Raw genomic sequence first — 22,973 nt, forward strand, 5'->3', positions numbered from 1 at the left:
TTTCTTAAATTATTCGATATTTATAAATACTTCTTCATTAAGACGATGTTCATTCAATAGTATGAAAAAATCCCAAGATTTCCTCTAGGTTGTCAGGCTTAATTACAGGGCTAAAAATAGATAGTGTACGGGGATTTTGCATTGATCAGCCATAAATAAGCCGGGATGATAACGTTGAAAAATTGTGCGAGGTATTCCGAGTGACTTCCGAATGGAAAAAAAAATTCATCATTCCCTATTATAAATCTCCGTTGGAAATCTCTTTTCGTTCTTCTAATTTTTTTACGAGGTAAATGATAATGTGTTTGAATGAAGTTATTTTGGAAATTTCCCCTTTCGATTTCAACTGCTCTTCTTTCAAGGTTTGTGTATTTCTATTAAAAATTGTCAAATGTGCAGCATTAAAATTAATAATGAGGTATCCTTTTGTCTATTTTTCTCATGTTTTGAGTGCCAATAAAGTTCTAGCATTAAGTTACATGTGCATCATTTTTAAATATTTACAAAATTCACAATTTTTACAATTCAGTTTTAAACGGGTCAGTTTTGCTCGTCCCTCATCTAAAAAAGTCCTTAAAACGTTAAATATGAAACAGTGTTTTGCACCCTTAACCACAAAGAAAATTAACATATTTACAAGGCGTTTTGGTGATTTCATTCTTATATTGTCTCCCTCGTTAGAAAAGTTTGATTACACAGGGTAGAGCTTATTGTACCAAGACATAATTTTATAAATCCAGAACAAAAAAAACCCAGCTTTACAAGCCATGTTGAATTACTCACTCAGATTTGTTTTCGAATCAAATGCTTCATACGTTAAATCTTGCCAGTAACATACTCATGCTCGTGAGTTTGCGCTTCATTTTCGACATCGAAATGGAGTGGGTTGACAACCTCGATGATTTTATTACCTTTGTTAATTCAATTCTTTTCACCATTCTATCAAATTTACGACTGAAATTTCCTCATTCAACAATACGTTTCTTGACACTACTTCAACTTTAGTCAATTGTAAACCTCTATTTAATGAAGTCAAGCTGCCACCCACCTCATACGTTTAAAGGCATAACAAAAAGCCTAGCCAACAGAGTCAGACGTATTTGTTCAACTCAAGAACTATATTCTAAGCAAAATAACCTCCCAAAATCCCACTTATGTACCACAGCTCTCACTCTGTACAAAATGCAATTGATGATTTAGCTAAAGAGGATCGATTATCCCATTTGAAATGCAAACCTAAAAAACGAAAACAACAAAGTCCCATTTGTCACTACTTACCAACCTGTCCTTTGTGGTCAAAATGCAGTTCTAAAGAAAAACCTGCTAATACTTTACAGCAATGATAAAATGATTGAGGTTTTCAATAAAATAACCAAATGGCAGCTTTCAAGCGCCCTAGAAACCTAAAGGACATGGTGTTAAGAACCAAACTAAAGAACCATCTAACTAATGTGGCTTTAAGACTTGTTCTGACACTAGATAGCTGTTGTGCAAACACAGCTCTGATACAGACGACTTTTCTAGCCCAATTACTGGCCGTACTTACAAGATTTACGCAAATATTTCTTGTCGTGCTGACAATTGTATATACCTCAAAAATTGTAAATTTTATCAGAAACAATACGTTGGGGAGACAGGAGACCTCCGCAGGCGCATCAATAACCATCGTTCCACCGTCAAAACTAAGAAAATTAAAGAACCCGTCGGGAAACATTTTAACTAGATGGTCACAAATGAGAGGACATAATGATTTTTGTTAATGATCACAACCCAAGCTGGACAGATGCGGAGAGAAAAACATAGAAAAGTTTTGGATGCATAGATTGAAGCCATTCCGCCCTGACAGCATGAATAAATTAAGTGACTTCACCGAAATGAACATCAACTAAAGCATCCTAATTTTTTCCTCGCAATATTACCATCATTCAAGTATTAGTCATTCCTTAATCGGTTTAATTTGTACGAGTTCTTTTTGTTTTCTTTTATTTTGGTATTTTTAATTGTTTTTTATCCATTTTATTTTCTCTATCTAACTCCTTTTAGTTTTTACACTTTTGTGAATATTTATGAGGTCATTTACAGAGCCTGTCTCCCCTACAAACCTTTACTACGGATTATCTTACTAGTACAACCTAATTAACAGCAACACTCAATTAGCAAATTAACTCGTTCGCGTTATCTTTCAGCACTCCTTCACAGACCGTCCGCTGCGTCGAACGGGATATTTCTTTCTCGGGCTTATGTAGCAAGGGACAGTTTCGGATAAAGTAACCGTCAATATTTTTGTAAAATTGAGAATTGCTGTACTTGAAGGCTTATGAGTGTTGCTAAAATTTATGAAATGATTTTAATGATTATCATTGGTTAGAGGGATGTCCCTTGTTGAAATTATTATGCAATATGAAGGCGTCATATGTTAGGTACTTGAGAACCAGAAGTAAAATGCAAAACCTGCGGCTATGACCGTTGTGTTGACTTTACACAGGGAAATTGCAAGTTACAGACGAGAAAGTTAATAACACGAAAAGTAGATGGATGGGACATTGTAAACTATACACCGGTCAGTTTCAGACATGTGATGGTGCAGCATGCACACGGTACGGAAGGTCAACCCTTTGCAGGGAATTGGCTGGGGGGGGGTCTAAAAAGCTGAAAAATCATGAAAACCTAGCAAAATATGAAAGGTTATAAATCTCATAAAAACCAGTATGTAGAAAATTTTACAGGTTTTGACTAGTAATTTTCTTCAGAAATGGTGATTGGCCTTATAAAGAGTAAATTAAAGGTATTTGAGCTGAATGGGCAGTGGGGAAATTCTAGTTATAGAGTTCCGAAGACACACATCCCTTGGCTACAATGAAATGTATCAAAAAAATTGTCCCATGCCACCATATGATCTTTAATACAAAGATGTAGTTACCACGTTCAAATCCGGTGTTTTATAAATCATTTAGTTTTTAGTTTAGTGCTAGTTTTGTAGATGTTTTTCTCCTTTCATATGTAGTTTTTATTTTGTCCGAAGAAAGGCCGCAAAAATTTGACAATATTTTGCTTCATTGTTCGTGTTGTTGGTTTGTTTTTAGTGCCTTTTTATATCTCATCTTAAAACCGTGTATCTTTTGATCCGACATTATAGATAACGAGTGTTGTTGGTTTTCTTTAGTGCTTTATATATATATATATATATATATATATATATATATATATATATATATATATATATATATATATATATATATATATATAACGGGTCAGTAAGAATAAATAAAGATACTTTAAAATGCTTAGGTATATATGTTGGACTAAACAAAAATATATGTAACGAAAAAAATTGGATATGTAAATTAAAGGAATTTGAAAAGATACTGGATTCGTGGAGATGTCGAAAGCTTACAATCTTCGGTAAATGTCAAATTGTAAACTCGATTATTCTATCAAAAATCATTTTCACTGCAACGGTTTTAGAAAATCCGGGAAATGATTACTTTAAAAAATTAAATAAACTAATTTTTTCATTTTTATGGGGCAATCGTGAACGCATCAAAAGGCACACATTAATTCGCGAGATGAAAGAGGGGGGTATAGGAATAATTGACCCAGAAATCAAAATTAAAGCTACTAAAGCAGCTTGGATTTCAAAACTTACACAAAATAAGAGTAATTTAAGTAAATTTTTAAATGCATGTTTAGCAAATCATAAGATGAAAATCGAATATATTCTAGAATCAAATGTAACAAACACTTCTGATTTTAATAGTCTGAAAGGACTTCCACAATTCTACAAAGAGGTATTTACTGCATTTAATGAATGCAAAACTCCAAAAAGCATTGATACTGTGGAAGAAATATTACGGCAGAATATTTGGTTTAACGTAAACTTTAAATACAAGGGAAAAGTTTTATATTTTCAGAACTGGTTCGAAAGCGGCTTTCATTATGTGAAAGACCTTGTGAATGATAATGGTTTTAAATCGCTCAATGAAATAGCTACTATATTAAAATCGAAAAGAAATTATCTTTGTGAATATCTAACACTAAAAAACGTTTTTCACTCTAAAATACATAATGATACAAGCAGGAGGAGATATATAAATATCAAAAATGAATTTCATTTTAAATTACAAGGAGAAATAAAAGATATCGGTAAAACGAAATCTGGCTTCTTCTATAAAATACTACTTGATGACAAATCCAAAAAACCTATCATGGAGAGTAAATGGAAAAATGAATTTAGCGACATAAACTCATTGTGTTGGCGAAAAATATATGATGAAAAAATTGTAAAAATTAATGATAAAAGCATTGCTGAATTTAATTTTAAATTATTGCACAATCTGTTGCCAAATAATCTATACCTTAGCAAATGGAATGTAAATATTGATAAATTTTGTGCGTATTGTCAAGAAATTGAAAATACAAAACATATGGTTTTCGACTGTATACTTATAAAAAAACATCTGGAAAAAGGTTTCTGCTATACTTAAAATTAATATTGCTTGGAAACATCTTGTTTTGGGATTCATTTATAATGGAAACCAAAGCAATGTAGTTTTAAACAATGTAATATACTTCATTGCATGTAAAAATTTTAAATACAAAATGAAATGTAAATTGATAGAAGACAATGTCACAAATGAAGGCCTAATTTTATTTTTAAGGTCATCGCTTGCAAGCTTTTTCCTTGTAAATCAGCAAGCACAAACTGTCAATTTTGATTACTGTATACTTAGAACTCTTTCTGAAATGCTGTAAATTGTAAAATAGTAATAACAATAATGTTGTATTATTAGTAATAGAATATAATGAACTAGAGGGCGACCTGGCTCTCGTACTTTTATGCGGTATAGGACAAAAAGAACTGTGACTGTAGAAGCAAGTCCTACCGCATAGTACCGCATTTTATATTCTCTATATTCACAATTGTCAATTCCTATTATATGTTTATTCGTAAATTGTATTTAAATTATGACTTAGAATTGTTTTCATATATATATATATATATATATATATATATATATATATATATATATATATATATATATATATATATATATATATATATATATATTTTTGATAAATCTTTACATAAGAAAAAAAATGATAAATTCGCACTATTAAGTTAGATATGTGTATGATCTACAATGATTATAATTATATTACTTCACTTTATTAACTTTACTTTGTAAAAATATAAATGTATAAGGTATCCTCATTAGTTACCGATCCAGGGGGCCCCTGGCACCCCAGGTAAGGTATACAAAGAGGGCCTCTGCGGAGGTATTACCTTAAGCAATTTGTATGTAATTTCAAATAAAATCATTATTAAAAATATATATATATATATATATATATATATATATATATATATATATATATATATATATATATAACGGGTTGAGAAAACAACGGTTTAATGAGTGTTTAACTTTTTAATTTATTTCTATCAATATATTTATTGATGAAATTAAATCAAACTGTAAAGTATTTTGATGACTTTGCATGTCGACCAAGTTTGTAATTTACTCAGAACTGACCTGAATGGACATTTAACATGAAAAATATAGACAATTTCAGCTGAAATCGGTAACATACATATAACTTTTAATAACGCATATTAATGACATTTAGCTGTAGTATGCTGTTGAGAAATCTGAAGCGTTATTACAGTCCCCGAATTTTCTAGCTTATTCAGGGTCGAATTCCAGAGAGCTCTCAAAGTAAAGCGTAGATGAGTTGACAGTTTAACTTTCATTATTTCGATGATATTCCAAGGAAATTCTTATAATGTTCATCAAACTAATTACTTTTTTCTAAGCTAATTTGGTAAATAATATGCGCACATCACTCATACTAGAGAGCTAATTTATAATAAAGGCAATTTTTGTTTCATATTTTCCAGTAAATAAATTGTCAATGCTAGAGGCATTATTCTTGAAACTTTTATCTGTGTATGCCAGAATTGAATTTTTGTGATTATAGTATCTATATAACCGTATTTTGCAACTGTTGATTATGTTATAGATGAATCATGTAATTTCATAATATCTTAACATATTATGCATAAATGTATATATATTTCTTGATTTGGTTTGATTTTCTTGCCTTTTTTCTTAATATCTAAGGAAGAAAACTAATTATTTACCAGAACTTTTTCGCATGGTTATTACGTTTTAAAATTATCAAACAAAATAATTTATTGATGCATAGTTCTAAATTCCTTGGAAAGGATATTCCATTATAACAAAAACATGTCTGATTTTTAAACCTCCTGGGTATAAATACCAAGCTCTAAACTACCATTAAAATGAATATAAAATGTCACTTGAAATATATCTTTATTACAAACTTGTTAATAAACTGATCCTTAGCAACGTCGTTGGGAATCTATAACGCTTTCCATAGTAGCATGTTTTTTTGCATGGTTATTACGCTTTAAAAATATTATACAAATAATTTATTTATGCATAGTGTTAAATTCCTTGGAAAGAATATTCCATAAAAAAACAAACGTGTCTGGTTTTTAAACCTTCTTGGTATAAATACCAAGCTCTAAACTACCATTAAAATGAAAATAAAATGTCACTTGAAATGTATTTTTAATACAAAGTTGTTAATAAAATGATCCTAAGCAACGTCGTTGGGAATCTATAACGCTTTCCATAGTAGCATATTTTTTTGCATGGTTATTACGTTTTAAAAATATTAAACAAATAATTTATTGATGCATAGTGTTAAATTCCTTGGAAAGGATATTCCATTAAAACACAAACGTGTCTGGTTTTTAAACATTCTTGGTATATTTATACCAAGAATGTTTAAAAACCAGACACGTTTGTGTTTTTTTAACAACCAAGCTCTAAACTACCATTAAAATGAAAATAAAATGTCACTTGAAATGTATTTTTATTACAAAGTTGTTAATAAACTGATCCTAAGCAACTTCATTGGGAATTTATAACGCTTTCCATAGTAGCATATTTCAAGTTCATTTTTTAGTGCTAAATAACTTATAAATAAAAAACAGTCCGTTTGTTCTAGCCAACCTTCTAATGTACTATTGCAATTAGACATTAAGGTTTTATACCTTACCTCTAAACATATTAAATTCATTTCCAATCTAAGCTTATTCCTCAAACTTACACGTCAGATATTTTTTGGAAATTTCGTAATTATAGTAAGGGTGTCATTTTCCAAAAAAGGAGAAAGTCAATATGAAAGTTTCATAACATTTTCACTGTGAAAGTTTTATTATGAGGGGACATAGAAAATTGAGAGAATTTTTTTTCAAGTTTTACCCCCAAAAAATTGTAAGAAATACTTATCCATCAATGCGATCACTTCTTTTAGAATACTCATAATTTCTACGTGTATTATAGCTCCTTTTGTTTGGAGAATGGCTGTCGACTATTTAATTGCGTTAAATATGTGCATAGAAAGCTAAATCCCACAAACTGATATTTATGTTAAACCCCCTTCTTTACTTTTCAAGGCAACATTGACGCTTGTTTGTTTACATTTGAATAAAGACAGTAACACCTCTTGATTGTTAAAATATTGTCATTTATTTAAAAATGACGCAAAAATTATAGAACATATAAACATAAACAAAAGTGGCTGGAAGACCCACAAACATTTGACTAGAAAAACAAATTGGAGAGTATAGAACAAAAGGGGTCTCTCAGCCGCAAAATTGCTAAAACTAGTTCGCATGTTAAAAAACTACCATTAATGAAATACAATGGAAACAAAAGTGGTGCATAAAAAAGACTGATATTTATGTACAAAGTGTGATTTCTGGGGTGTTTAAAGAGATAATACAGCTGTAAACATCTGTGTGAATAACTTCAGATTTACCTGTTGTATCGTTAGGAAATAAGAAATAACGTAAATTGTAATAGGTTAAATACATAAAAATCCCTTTCACATGCTTAATTAACGTATTATGAGCTTACAGAAATTTAAGGGTCGTACAAACCGGAATAATCTTATATCGTTTACTTGTACCACGTAGATTTGATTGACAGTAATTGACACGTGCTGAAAACTACAAGATCTTCGTCCGACTGCGGTCATATGGTTATACGAGGTTAAAGGGACTCTCCGAACGGAAGACATTCTCACTTACTCGATAATTTATAAATGGTTTACCAATTTCGGTTCATTTTAGAATGAACAGACATAAATGTGTCAAATAACCCCTCAAGGGACCTCATTTACAGAAATGAATTTGGGTTGTAGCAACTCCTATGATAAACACGAAAAAAAACATGCTTACAAAATAATAATTGTGGTTGATTTAAAACTTTGAACAATTATTACCTGGGAGAAGTTGATAAGACATATTTTTATCAAAAAACATGTCCAGGAGAATCTTCGCGAGCCCTGCATGTGTTTTGTTTACAGTAAATACGCATGCTTAATAGTATGGAAGGCTGACCCGTAACACGTTGCGATGTGATAGGTAATACGTAATTATTAATTTTAATGAAATAATTAGATTTATTTCATGGAGAACTTTGTAATTTTCTGAAAGTTTATACATTCATGAGTAGTACAAAAATACCGAACCCAATCGGAAATATTTTTCAAGTCGGTTATTTAATAAAATGCGCCGTACGGTCTCTTTAAATAATAATGCGTTTAAAAAAATCAAAACAGGACGTTTTATTGATCATCAAAATGATTTTATTGAGAGACTATGTATAAAATGACAGACAAACTTATCTCAACTAGCATTAAAACATAAAATATCACTTAAAACCGTATCATTTATAAAACTGTTTACAAAAACTAAACGCACGATCCATAGGAATTTATAGTGTTCAGACATATCCATATCCAAAAATTCATTTTTATGATTCTGAAAGAAATTCGTATATACCGTCTGGTTCTAGCCAATACTCCAATGAATTGTTACAATCTTATAAAGTTTTATAAATGTACATAACTTCCTTCAAAAGTCCTTTTCGATCCTGCATTTTTCTTACAGTCAACTTAAGTTTACATATATTTAATGGTAAGGGTGTTATACATTAATAATAATATTAAAAAGACAATAGAAAATACTATATTTACTCATAATTTTTCAAATAAAAACAAATTAAAACAAACATTTTAGAGCAATATGAACTGCAATTTTCATGCTGACTTTTTTTTACGACAATGTTCTTTTCTACTAAAATCACAAAAATGCTCATTGTTTTTAAATTTCTGTTAGCTATATTTTTGTGGGAAAAGCCGTTTTGAAGCCTTGATTGGAGCAAAATTCAATTGTTGTCGTCCTCTACAAAAACTGTTCTGCAATGTATTTCTTATAAGAGAAATTATTCATCTGACAAAAATTATTGATTTTCAAATCTTATTTATCATAAAAGTTTATGTTACATGCAGACTTATCATACTAGCAGTTTTTTTGCTGCAAAATAAAATTCCCAAAAAATACAGCTCAAATTGCCTTAAATGTTATGATAATATTGGAAAATTTTACCTTGAAAAAATTTGATTTGACATGTTTCGAAATTATATTGCGCAACAAACTCTAGCTAGTTGAAAACCTTGTGACCCTGTTTTATCGTCTAAGCACAGGATGAACCAATGCCATTCAGTCAACTGAATGGTAGCTGAATGGTCTGGAAAGGTGACTCAAAGGCATAGTTATGCCATTCAGTCACCTTTCAGTTACCATTCAGTCATATTTCAATTGACTGAATGGCAGAGATTCATCCTGTGAAGATCGCTAATCTTGAGGTTGCATTGTCCAAACAATAATTACATTCTACTGGGTTTTTTCATTAAATTTAAATTGGCTTTCATTGTATTGGAAATTATGTCACAGACAAAATTACTGTTTGATCGACTGCAATGTTGAAACGTGCTGTTTGAAGATTGAAACAGTCATGGGTCATGGTAACAGAACAATGTCCCAAGGCTGGCTAATGTTTATACTGAAACCAGATGCAAAAGGACTGTTGACAGATTACAAAAGGGAAAATATTTGGCTTTTCAGTTTCGGTTTCGTATTTAACCACAGTCTTACAAATTTGCTCCTGTTATTTGTGTTGATTCAAGGTATTTGGGTTACAACTCTTAACACACAGTTGGTGCATTTGTTGTCATGCAATGCCTTGATTTACAAATACTTTCCTTTGATCAATTTAGGCTTAGTGTAACCATTAAATATAACAACATAGACTTAAAAAGTAAAATAAAACAATAGTTTGCACCTTTAATGGATCAGTTATAAAGTACACAAAAAGCTCAGTACTTTTCAATACTTGTCAATACTCCGCCAAGTTTCTCAAGACCGTCAGCAAAATGTGTCAGTACTTTTCTAAGTTTCTCATTAATGTCAAAGATTGTCAGTACTTTTCTAAATTTATAAGTACAGTCAGTAAAAACTTCAGAATTTGTCTAAGTTTATCAAAAATGTCAGCACATTGTCAGTAAATGTCTTAGTTACTATATAAGTACAAAATTGGAAAGTAAGTACAGTAGTGTCTTACACAAGAAAAATAAACGTTCACTTACATGTTCGGCAACATGAGGTCTTGTGACAAATGATAAAGTTTACTTGTCTTAATTGATTAATGACTCCTTATTTTACGCGAATACTTAATTCTCGTTTTGCATTAAATTGTGAGAAAAAAAATCGCTAACGCACAATTTTTAAGAGTTTTATTTAGTTTACATCTGTCCAAAAAGTGAGATTTAGATATGCGAAAGATGTGCTTTCCGCGATTTTAATCGGTAATTAATTCATTGCGTTTAATCAGAGATTACCAGTTTGTATTAATTATGCAATGTTTTAATTGACACAAAGTTAAATACAAAATGTTTAATCGACTTTGATCTATAACACACCATAAAGTATAAAAACTGGTCTTAAAACAATTGAAAGGGGATAAATGGTTTTAATAAGCGAACCAACCCCAAAAAATTGCATGCTACGTTTCAATAGTTCATTCCATTAATTAGAGTTTGAAGGACCAGCCCCCAGCCCCACCCACCCCCATCCTCATCCTCCTCAATGACCGTTCACTTCAAACCCCGATTAGGAATTTTACCGTGTAGGAAACACTTAGAAGGATCCCCTTGTCTCAACATTTAAGCCAACGAGAGATATTTATTTCAGTTGTTAGAATTTGTTTTTTAATCGTTAAAAAGAAAGTGGTTTTTATACCCGCACTTTCTAAAGAAAGTTCGGGTATATTGTTGTTACCCTGTTCCGTCCGTCCGTCCGTCACGTTTTACTTTCTCAAACTGTCTTACATCTTATAAACCAGCAAACTGAACTCTTGGAGTTTGATTTGGGGTATCATGTTGTTTTGTAAAAAGGTTTCAAAAATTCTCTGTTAGTCCTGGGGGTCAAATAATTGGTAAAAAATGACGTTTTTTCACAAAAAACCTTCTTCCTCGAATTCCTCCTACATTTTCAACAGTAGACAAATCATCTTTTGGAATATGTTTTAGGGTATCCTATAGATGCGCAATAAGGTTTCAGAATTTTCAATTTTGTCCTGGGGGTCATTTAATGGCTGAAAAATGACGTTTTTTTTTACAAAAAAACTGGTTTCAAAAACGTCATTTTTTTTTGGTAGTAGCCAAATGATCTTCTAGAATATGATTGGGGGTGTCATATTGAGGCGTGATCAGGTTCCAGAATTTTTTTATCATTAAGGGGATCAGTGGGCAACAAAAAATGACGTTTTTTGGCCAAAAAAATATGGTTCCCAAAACTCCTCTTACAACTTTTGGAGTAGCTACGTCATCTCTTGGGATATAATTGGGGCTGTCCTATAGATGTGCAATAAGGTTTTAAAAATTTAAATTTCATCCAGGGAGTCAAATAGTAGCAGAAAATTGACGTTTATTACTAAAAAACAAAACATTGATCCAAGAGCTCCTCTTATGATTTAATGGATAGACAATCATATCTTGGGATATAATACGGACTGTTATATAGATGTGCAGTAAGTTTTTAAAAATTTAAATTTCATCCAGGGCGTCAAAAACAAGCAGAAAATTGACGTTTATCACTTCAAAAAAACATAGATCCTAGAAATCCTTTTATTATTTAATGGATAGACACATCATATCTTGGGATATGATAGGAAATGTTCCATAGATGTGCATTACGGTTTTGAAAAATTAAATTTAACCCTGAGGCCCATTACATACCGTTACATACCTTTTGATGCCCTTTAAGGATCAAGAATATATATGGTTAAGGGGTGGGGATCTCTACCGTTTTCGAGATATTCGTGCACTTCCTGTTCAACGGGGGGTCATGACCACCCCAAGGGCCCATGACCTACATACAGTTTGATGCCCCTTGACACAAGGAACAAGAATATATATGGTTTAAGGGTGGGGATCTCAACTGTTTTGAAGATATTAAGGGACTTGCTGTTTGAGGGGGTCAGGACCACCCACAGGGCCCATGACCTACATAACATTTGATGCCCCTTGACATCAGAAACATGAATATATATGGTTTAGGGGTCATGATTATAACAGTTTCTCAGATATATAGTAATTTCAAATTCCTGGGGGGTGGGGATGACCCCAGGGGTCAGATCTAATAAACCCTATATATTGCCAGTAACAGCCAATATATGATTATGAAAACCCTATATTATTATCTTTGTCCGTTTTCAAGTTACCATTTACAATAGAGTCTACGATTCTTCCTACAAGGTTCAATGTTAGACCCCACACCCTTTTGACACCCCCCTCCCCCGAAAAGTGGTTGTCTAACCCAAAATGAGAAAAATCAAACCAGGGTGCACAACTAGATATGCAGGCCTATCATATCCTAGAGTTTTGTACAATTCTGTTCAGCCATCTCTAAGAAACAAGTTCATGGCAGGAAAGAAGAAAAAGAAGATGAAGAATAATAATACATGTATTAAGAACCGTACAAAAACAATAAGTCTTCAAATTTCATTCGGGAGACTAAATAATAAAGATTAAATAGAGATAGGATCATCAAACATCAATATTTAAAGATAATTGACAATTTCTAATTCTAAGGGGGTCAGGATGACCCCTTAGGGTCATGACTTACACGCCATAATGAATTGATGCGCCTGCATGACCTAAGGAGGAATAATATCTTTGGATTAAGGTGGGGATAGTATATGATATTTAATAATTTCAGGAAGAGCACTTGGGATCATGACCTACATACCATCTTAAATGCCTTGAACAAAGAAACAATAATATAATATGTACATGATATATGATTCAATTTAAGAACACAGATATAGATCAATCATCTGTTTTGTAATACTTCCTATGTATATAAACATGTATATGTATTAGTTTGTGTTTTGTTCTATACTATTGATGTTCATGACTGTAGTATGGCTTAGTCTTATTTTAAATTACATTAAAAAATTGTTAAATATATGACTTGGAACCCCCACTCCCAAACAAACTCAAATATAAACTGTTCTCCCCCCCCCCTCCCTTGTCGAATGATCTATTAAAATCAAAATATAATTTGGGTGTCTAAAAACTTACATAAACTGGTAAAAAATGTTATTCTTAAAAAAATTATATTACACCTTGCATAATTGACAAATGATCTATTGAGATATGATCAGAGGTCATATTTCTACCTTGGGATCAATAAGTAGTATTCATTGACAAGTTAAAATTAATAACAATAACTTATTCAAATTATAAATGTTTATATCCACATCCACCCCCACCCCCCTAATCTAATCTGGTTAAAAAGATTCAGTCTTCTTAATTTAATACATTCTTACATGTGTACAGTAGCAAATTTTAAATCATTTCTTGATTGCTTTTTCTCTTGTGATTAACATTTTGGAAATTGCTTAATTCAATTTTTAAGATTTATAAACAAAATGTTATATGCATCACTTCCATGTGTATTCGCCTATTTGGGGCAATTGTAAAGTCTCCTAAACAAAGCAGTGACATATCATTAGGCTAGGAATTACCCACATGGATCAAACACTACCGTGTAACATATGAATAAGATAAAATACATTATTATGGGGGTTGGGGGTTAAAGACAACACCTGGGGGTCATTAATGTACTTTACACCATTTGATGCATCATGCATGCATAATGACATTAGAAGATATTTTGTATTTTCCTGTTTCGTGGGGTCAGAACAGTCCCATAAGGTCATGACCTACATTGTATTTGATGCATTATAATACATTAGGAAAGAAATACTCCTTCATTTCTATTATAACTCATATAAAAATGATAAGTGTCTACACCTACTTACATGTAATACACAAATTTAATAAGAAATTGTTTATACAGGGTCAATATGGGGTCAACTCAATAGTGCTGCATGATCATGCAGTCTAGTCTGCTGACAAATGAAAAAAATAACTTTTGCAACTAAAATGACAGAAACTTTACAAATGCGATAGGATAGGTAACGATGATAAGCTTATTTAAATATTAAAAGATGATGATACACTGATACAGTATGCTGTCAAAGGGAGATCACATTTAGAAAGTGAAAGTAGAACTTATATATGCATGCTGTCATCTAATTATATTGCGCTACTGCTACTACATGTATTATGCTTACCTGAATTGGTCAACATCATAATGATAAGCCAATTAAAACACAATAATGAATTCCTTTAGCTGATCTTAACTAGGGGCCTAATCCTTTTCTGCATACGGAAAACACAGACATGTATGTATGGGTGTTGCTAAAACGCGGAACGAAAAACGAAAATGACAAGCGGAACGGAATGGAAAATATCATCACGTTTATCGCTTAAAAAGGGTATAGACTGGCCAGAAACGATTTACTTTGTATCTTTTATTTATATCTAATGAATGATTATCAACATGTTGTTATCTTATTAATATTCATATGAATAAGTAGCATTGTATTCATTCGGCTTTAGTTGAGTACGAAACGGAAAAATCAAATGTATACGAATTGTGAAACATTTACATGATTAAACGAGCAAATTAGCTATAACTTTTTACTTATTTTTCTTATATGGTATTGCTGGCATATCAGCGTAACGTACGCAGTTAGTGAAAGCGTTTTATGCGTGTTTTGAGTATTTTTATATTTCAAATATGATGATGTACATGTATATACTTACATCAATTGTTTATTGCAGTTGTTTATTCCAGCAGCTATATACATATGATCCGAATAGAGAGCTCTAGACGTTGCCTAATTTGATTTTACGATTATATATTGGGACTATAGTATGTCGATCCCAAAATATTCATGCAGCACATTTGGACGATTTATAATGGAAAATGTTGACATCTTTTCTCCATTTGGAAGTCACTCAGAAGACCTTGCACAATTTTTCAACACTATAATCCGGGTCTGTTGAAATGTGTGTATTTATACCAGCTGATAAGCTAGAGAGGACGTTTTAAAGAAAGAATAATGAGAATGTGTAATGCTTCTAAAAGAGAATCGCTTGAACCCTGAGGTATATATAAATATACAGCAAAAAGTGAATCGAGGATATTTTGGGACAGAATATAGTGGTCAATGCATGTACTGTTAATTTTGAGGAAATAAATTTTCTTGAATAAATAATCTAATATTGCTAATCTTTCAAAAAAAAAAATAAAAAGGTACATAAAGTATATCGTTTTAGCATGATTAACAAATCTATGAGGTAAATAACATTAGATAAGATTTTCCGTTTTCCCTTCCGTTCCGCTTTCCGTTCCGCATTTTAGCAACACCCATGTATGTATACACGTGAACCCATCTAATCGAAGAGCTGGGTAAAACTAGTACCTGCTAATGAGACATGCAGACCTGTGTTGTGTACGTAACTTCAGACAAAGATCATTCATTTGTAACATGCATGTATTTTTATGACCTATTCTTCAAATCCACTTGCACTATTTTATTAGGTAAATAACAGATTTAAGGTGGTGCAGGACACCTGCATATTGTGATGTACATGTATACTTTCTATTGAGATAAACAATAAAGTATAATAATTTAATTCTGGTTGTAACGCGGCATTTGATTGGATAGAAAAATTTAGTTAAATTTGTATAACCTGGTTTGCACGTCACAAGACACGTCACAATGCACCAACGTACTAATTCACTTGACGTTACGTTTGAATTTTGAACAGATTTATATCATTTTTAAAAGTAAAACGGACTCAATTTGTACAGCAAATTCCAGAAAATTAAATTATAAGGAATGAACTCAATATCTACCCAAGTTATACTCGTATAACCTGGGTTGGAGCAATTTACGCTTTTTTATAATCCGCTTCGCGGATTATAAAGCGTAAATTGCCCCAACCCAGGTTATACGAGTATAACTTGGTTAGACATTGAGTTCATTTCTTAATTAAATATTGATTAAATATTTACCCCCCAAATAATGTTACCTAACATTGAAGCGCAATGGGTTAGAGCGTTTACATGCCTGTAAGAGCATTGGGGTCCAAGGTGTATTTTTGGTAATTTTACAATTGATATAAATGAATTTTCATGGGGAGGGGGGGTGGGGGGGGGGGGGTCTGGACCCCTCACTCCCACCCCTTCTCTAAATCTGTGCACACGATGATGTTTATGTAGGCACACAGAAGCAAATCTAAAACCGGCAACCGCCACGGGGAGGGGGCATAATTTAATTTTGTTTGTAATAATTATATAGACCATTATACTTTCTATGACATAAAATGTTAAGATTATTGATTAACTGAAAATTCACTGCAAACAGTTCTACCCCAAATTGCACATAAAGTGCTGCTCGTGTCACGATGTGTATTATCATATGGGAAGGGATCTCATCCTTCAGTTATGAAAATTATAAATTTTAATTGTATTACCTGAGCTTGCATATAGCCTTCATTTTTAATCAAACTGGTACAAAACAGTGTTATTTAGGGGCAAACACATGGTGCGGGTATTACTGTCTAATGACAGCATCTAGTTTTGTTTTGTTTTCAATACCCATATCAATGACGACAATATGGCGTGACAGACTGTTAATGTACAGGATTTCTTTCTTATTGATTTTGGAACATTTAACACTGCCTGATGTAGATGGGGTTACGGGAGTTGAACCTCCCCTTCAAAATGCCAAAAAAGATGGAGAGATAATAGGGGAAGGTTATGAATATTTTATATATTATATCAAAAATAATCTTTAAATGGGTAATTAAATTATGACACATATCGTAGTTTCAAATTTCTCTGGTTAACTTGAAATTTGGAATTCGTACTAACTACCAAAATATACCATGAAATGGAGAATGTAGTGTCAGATGATTCATTATGACGGAACATTCTATTCTTGGAGTGTTAAGTCTAAGTCAAAAACGACTTGAAGGTTTTGATAACATGTCTATAATGGCTAGTAAGTGCAAAGTAATAAATTGTCAGCTAGAATTAGATGACGTGTTTTAACAAAACAATATTGAGAAACTTGACAACTTGAATTTAAAACTAACAGATTGAATGGACATTTATAGTATGTTAAAGCTTCTGTAAACCACTCAATGCTGGTTTTAAAAGTGAAAATATGGCATTTATAAACTAAAATCGCAGATGAAAGACTCGCTTCCACCCAGATGGGAATTGATTATGATGGTCAATCTCTGTTTTAAACACAGAAAACTACTTTTAAAAAGTGAAGATAAAAAAAGTTCTGTTTAGTGCGATCAAATACAATCAACAATCCTTAAGTATTTTCTGCAACGTTGAAATAAATCAGTTCCAAACTTCAAATGGAAGAGGTTTCCTTCTTTTAAACCCTTGATCCTCTTTATCAATCACGGCATAAATTTACCAAATGTGTTACGTGTACTTTCATAAATCTATTAGCAACCTCGAGCTCTTATACCGAAACAACATTTCTAAATGAGTGTAGATTTTACACGGTTGTAGTTAACCTGACTACGGTTAAAGAATACTTGCTTTGAATTATATATGTACAGCTATCCAATCACGCACAGAATACATTGAGGATATAAGGGATACTTAATCAACGAGTGTTATGTATTTGGAAAAAATTGAATGGCTATTACGCAATTTTACATCTTCGAAATGTGATTTACCTAAACGATAATGAAAGAAGACAAACGCAAAATAAAAGTTTGAACATTGGGCAAGGCCGCCGCTTTGGTCTTAAAGAGGCATAAATATAAATGATATATCTTATGGATTTGTATATAAATACAACACAAAAATAAGATATGCCATCTCACAAATCTACTTCATTTTGAGAGTTCAGACAATGTACGTAGGTTATCATTAAATATTTGGTTTAATCAAATTCTATTTTTAAATTACTAATCTTATTTGGTACCGTACCCTTATCAGAAAGGCCACCTGTACACTTTTTGGCTGACAGTTTCACTTAAAAAGTTTATTTATTCATCTAATTTTTGCGATTGGTGGTTAGTGATCAAGGCATTCGCGACAAGGTAACAGATTTTCGATAAATCATCGTTATATATGTATAGTTTCATACATCTGAACGTCTATCTACATCACATTTCAGAACTCCTCTTTAACAACTGTACATAATGTCTTGAAAATTTAGAAGTTGAGGACATAATGTAAAGAAGTGTATATGTTGTCCATTTTGGTCATGATCGAATATACGACTGAAATAGGCTGTCATTGTATTTTTTTAAAACCTCTTAATAAGACTTACTTAAAATGACTTGCCTGGTTTAATTTATGATATCAATTTATATTGTATATATATATATACCATTCGAGAAGTTAAAAACACGTACCTTTAAAATGTGTTTTGATTTCTAGACATTGTGATAACTATTTATGTTTCTTTCAAGATCTTTCATATATTTTGTGTCAACGAAAAATGTAAAATTAAGATAGGTCAATATAACTTTATTCAAAGAGCAAACAATGCAAATCTGTATCAAGTTAGTATTTCAACAGTCGTGATTGGAATAGTTACTTTTCATTCGTGTATACCTATACCTACACTGCAGAATTGTAGCTTAGATACTTCATTCATTGCTGGCCTTTTCACTACTTCATAGTTTTTGAAGACTGTAATCCAATTTTGCCCTGGTCAGTCTTGGTGTCTTTTGATGGCCTATGTATTGATCCTTTCAAAACATGGAGTGACAAATAAGCAGACATCACATCTTCAAGTTGCATTGTCCAAATAGGATAACAAAACTTCAGAATCAAATTCAAATTGACTTTCTTTTTACTGATATTTATGTCGCAGACAAGGTCGGTGTTTGATCGATCGATCGATTGCAATGCAAAAAGGTGATGGTCGCAAAAATTCAATTTGGAGCAGTCCTGGTAACACAGCAATGTTCTTAACCTGCCTAATGTCATTACTGAAACCAGATGCAAAAAGGAGCGTTTAGAGGTTACGACAGGGCAATTATTTGGCTTTTCAGTTTCGGTTTCGTATTTTACTTTTTTCTTTTTCTTTTTTTATGCCTTTATTTTATCAATATAAAAGGCAAGAATGTTATTTCAGGGATCACGTTTAAAACAAATACGAATACGCAAACATCTTAGATTTACAGAAACTAACTAAATCACATTAATTAAAACAGATAATGATATTTATGAAATTTATTGTTCCAACTACACTGTAACAGCACGTATTAATTAAAATCAGAGCGGTAAATATAGATAAGCATGCAAAGGCTTTTACACAAACAATCCATAAGATATTTTTTAAAGTTAATGCAAAACCACTTTTTTAAATTTTTTCAGCAAAAGTTCAATTATCCAGTATTTCATGGGTGCGTGATTTAAAGAAACACGAAATATCACTTCTTGCTTTCCGCGGGAGGATAATCATATTTCAATTTTCTTGGCTTCATGAACTGTCTGACCATGTCATCGGTAACCTCCGCGCGCCTTTTACGATGTTCGCCGACCAGTTTTTGTAGAATTTCTATCAGTTCCATTTTCAACGATCCTGTCATTAATTCACCGCTAGCATATGTCTGGAAAATGGATACAAAAAGTTACGTGTACATGTATTTCAATTGCACTATCAACTTCAAACTAAAGAACTTATTCTAACTAACTCAGGGTGAAAGAGTGAATAATTCAAGCTTCAACTTAATACAGGTATCATTACTTTTCGAATTTCTTCAAGTCGTTTATCATCTTCCATGAAGAACGTCAGATATTGATATGACACATCTATCTCACAGTTTCCTCCCTTTGCTTTATGCTCTTCTACAGTGGCACCACCTCCGGAAAATGCATATTTATTGATCTGAAAAAGGAATTTGGCACAGAATACTTTAAATCACTTACGAAATATGGCTCATACTTTTATTTTTGCAAAGCATTGCTAAAATCATATACCAAGTGATGACAACGTAATCTCATTATGAAACATGAAGGATTTGTAGTTTTATTATTTACTTCTTTTTTTTCTTAGAGAAAGGATTATTTTTAGACATATTAAAGTTGAGGAATGTTATACCTTTTCCTTGATTTGCTTGTCCGTATCAGTGACAAATATTGAAGAATTAGGATCACTAGCACTCATCTTCGTCTGTGCCCCTTGTAAAGCCGGAAAGAATGTAGAGTGGAGCAAAGCAGGTTTTAAGCAACCCATCCGTGGAGCAACGTCTCTAGTCATTCGAAAGTATGGGTCCTACAAATACATCATGAAATCATGTATATAATGATCTTGTTTCAGAAATACGTGTCGAGGTAAAACTATTGTAAAACTATAGAAAAAATTGAAATGATATTCATTAGAATAATTGAGACAGCCTTGAATAAAATACCTGATCTATTGCACATGGGATGAGGCAGGGAATGTCGGTCCTGCCACTGAATATTTCAGGAAACATGCAACTAAAGCTTGGCGCAGCTTGAATGGCAGGAAAGCTAATTTTACCAATACTGTCGCTGTCTGAAAATCCAAAAATACCCTTGACCTGGTTGTACGTCACCAGCTTTTGAATTCGACATATTGTCCTGTAGAAAGCAGGACTGTTCCTATTCAAAAAAAAATTTTCATATGAGTTTAAATTGAGAAATAACAATCAAAGCAAAGTTCTAGGTAAAATATTTTTATTTATTCATACGTGAGGAAATCCAGATCGCTGAAGATGAATGTCTTTTCGACGTCAAAACCACATGCAATGATATCCTTAGCATTTTCAAAGGCCAGATGGTTAGTTTCGTCCAGGGTAAGGTCTTTCCACAGGAACTTTTCGTCATCGGTCAGCTGAATAACAAGGGGTACGTCAAATGTGTCTTGCAGCCATCTGAATATTATGATAATAAAATGAATTTTAAGTTCAACAATAATGCTAAGTTAAGGCTCGTTAAGTGTTCTTTTTAATACTATTAAACGGACAATTTCGTACTTTGTGAAAATAAATGGAATAAGATGACCCATGTGCATAGCTTCTGATGATGGTCCTCTACCGGTGTATAGATAAAATGGCTGTTTCTTTTCATAAACATCTAGAATCATTTCCATGTCCCTGGAATAATATCGAAATTCCAAAACATATATATATATATATATATATATATATATATATATATATATATATATATATATATATATATATATATATATATATATATATGGTTGACAGTTTGTTATTGTCATTTTTCATTCTCAAGTATTTGATCATGAATTATAGAGATCAATTGCCTAAAATATGGTTGTTATATGGATAATTATTATTTTCTTTTCTTATATTTCAATGAGCACATGTCGTACTCATAATCATATTACTTATAAATAAACAAATGCAATATCACAAGACTGGGAACCAATTTGATGCTTATCTAATCTTCAATTTCTTCCTCGTATTTGTTATTGTCATTTTTCATTCTCAAGTATTTGATCATGAATAATAGAGATCAATTGCCTAAAATATGGTTGTTATATGGATTATTATTATTTTATTTCCTTATATTTCAATGAGCACATGTCGTACTCATAATCATATTACTTATAAATAAACAAATGCAATATCACAAGACTGGGAACCAATTTGATGCTTATCTAATCTTCAATTTCTTCCTCGTACAAAGGTGAATAGTTTCGTTGTCAGCAATTAAATCGGAAGCGGGGTTTAAAATTTTGAATCCCTTTAAGATTAAACATCAAAATCATAAAGCCAAACATATGACAAGATGTGGAAAACCTTTGTGAAAAGAATATGCCTCTCCGGAGAAGATGATGGACTGGTTTTCCTGTAGCCTTTTCGATTCTTTGAATTAAAGCATCGTCAATCTTTGTACTTCCAAATCTTGCTATTTACGTAAAAATAAAAGAGTTATAATGATTGGTTTCTTATATTAATACTATACATATAGTTTATTTAGAATATTAAATCAAGCTGACTTATAAAATCGACCAACATTTTCATTATAATATTCATATATTTTTAAGATTGATTGATATATAATACATTGTATCTGTTTGTCAAGTAAGTCATTAAAAATTACTTATCACGACGTCACATGCCTCTATAAATAGATTTGATCTAAACCTATTGAATTTGCATTATTTGTTTAAATATGTTTAGATTGCATCATCCAAATTAAAAGTGAAATTTTAGAGCCAGTATCAAACCAAACGTTACAAAGTGTTGTTTTTAGCATCTGACTGTTCTAACAGAATTTGACAGCAAAACAATTCTTAATTACATTAAAACAATTGAAAACGAAAGTAGAGATACTATCTTTTTAACGTGTATGTACAAATACTAATGTAAACGATTTAAAAAAAACCTTACTTATGAGTTTGTCATAGTCTACCCCTTTTGCAGAGTGTGTTGAGACCTCCCAAGGATTGACTATGTCCTCTTCATCAGCCCCAGGCTGGTCAACATTTGACCCATTTTTGTTCATTTCTTGACTATCAGACATTACTCGTTTGGTTTCGATAGAAACTCCGAATTTGGTGCACGTCTGATAGCTAAAATCTCCCAATATCAAAATGAGAAAGAACAAGAATTAAAATAGGCGGGGC

General features: G+C 31.8%; 1 protein-coding gene across 1 annotated transcript; it reads right to left on the bottom strand.

The window, feature by feature from the left end:
• Nucleotides 1–19,564: 19,564 nt before the first annotated feature.
• On the bottom strand, nt 19,565–22,943 carry LOC105327141 (tryptophan--tRNA ligase, cytoplasmic). Its single transcript, XM_011427452.4, has 8 exons — nt 22,738–22,943; nt 22,144–22,252; nt 21,349–21,468; nt 21,064–21,246; nt 20,761–20,974; nt 20,451–20,624; nt 20,097–20,237; nt 19,565–19,959 (listed from the first exon to the last, which is right to left on the bottom strand). Exons 1-8 carry the CDS (start codon nt 22,868–22,870, stop codon nt 19,780–19,782), a joined length of 1,254 nt encoding a protein of 417 aa, XP_011425754.3. The 5' UTR covers nt 22,871–22,943; the 3' UTR covers nt 19,565–19,779.
• Between the last annotated feature and the right edge of the window lie 30 nt (nt 22,944–22,973).

This window comes from Magallana gigas, chromosome 2 (assembly GCF_963853765.1).
Source record: "Magallana gigas chromosome 2, xbMagGiga1.1, whole genome shotgun sequence".
Classification (NCBI taxonomy): Eukaryota; Metazoa; Mollusca; class Bivalvia; order Ostreida; family Ostreidae; genus Magallana; species Magallana gigas.

Excerpts from the sequence above, each read along its gene's own strand:
- LOC105327141 (XM_011427452.4), bottom strand. The coding sequence starts at position 22,870 with ATGTCTGATAGTCAAGAAATGAACAAAAATGGGTCAAATGTTGACCAG. Across the intron at positions 22,253-22,737 it reads AGACTATGACAAACTCATAA|CAAGATTTGGAAGTACAAAG; the intron begins GTAAGGTTTTTT and ends TTACGTAAATAG. Across the intron at positions 20,238-20,450 it reads ACAAGCAAATCAAGGAAAAG|ATCAATAAATATGCATTTTC; the intron begins GTATAACATTCC and ends TTCCTTTTTCAG.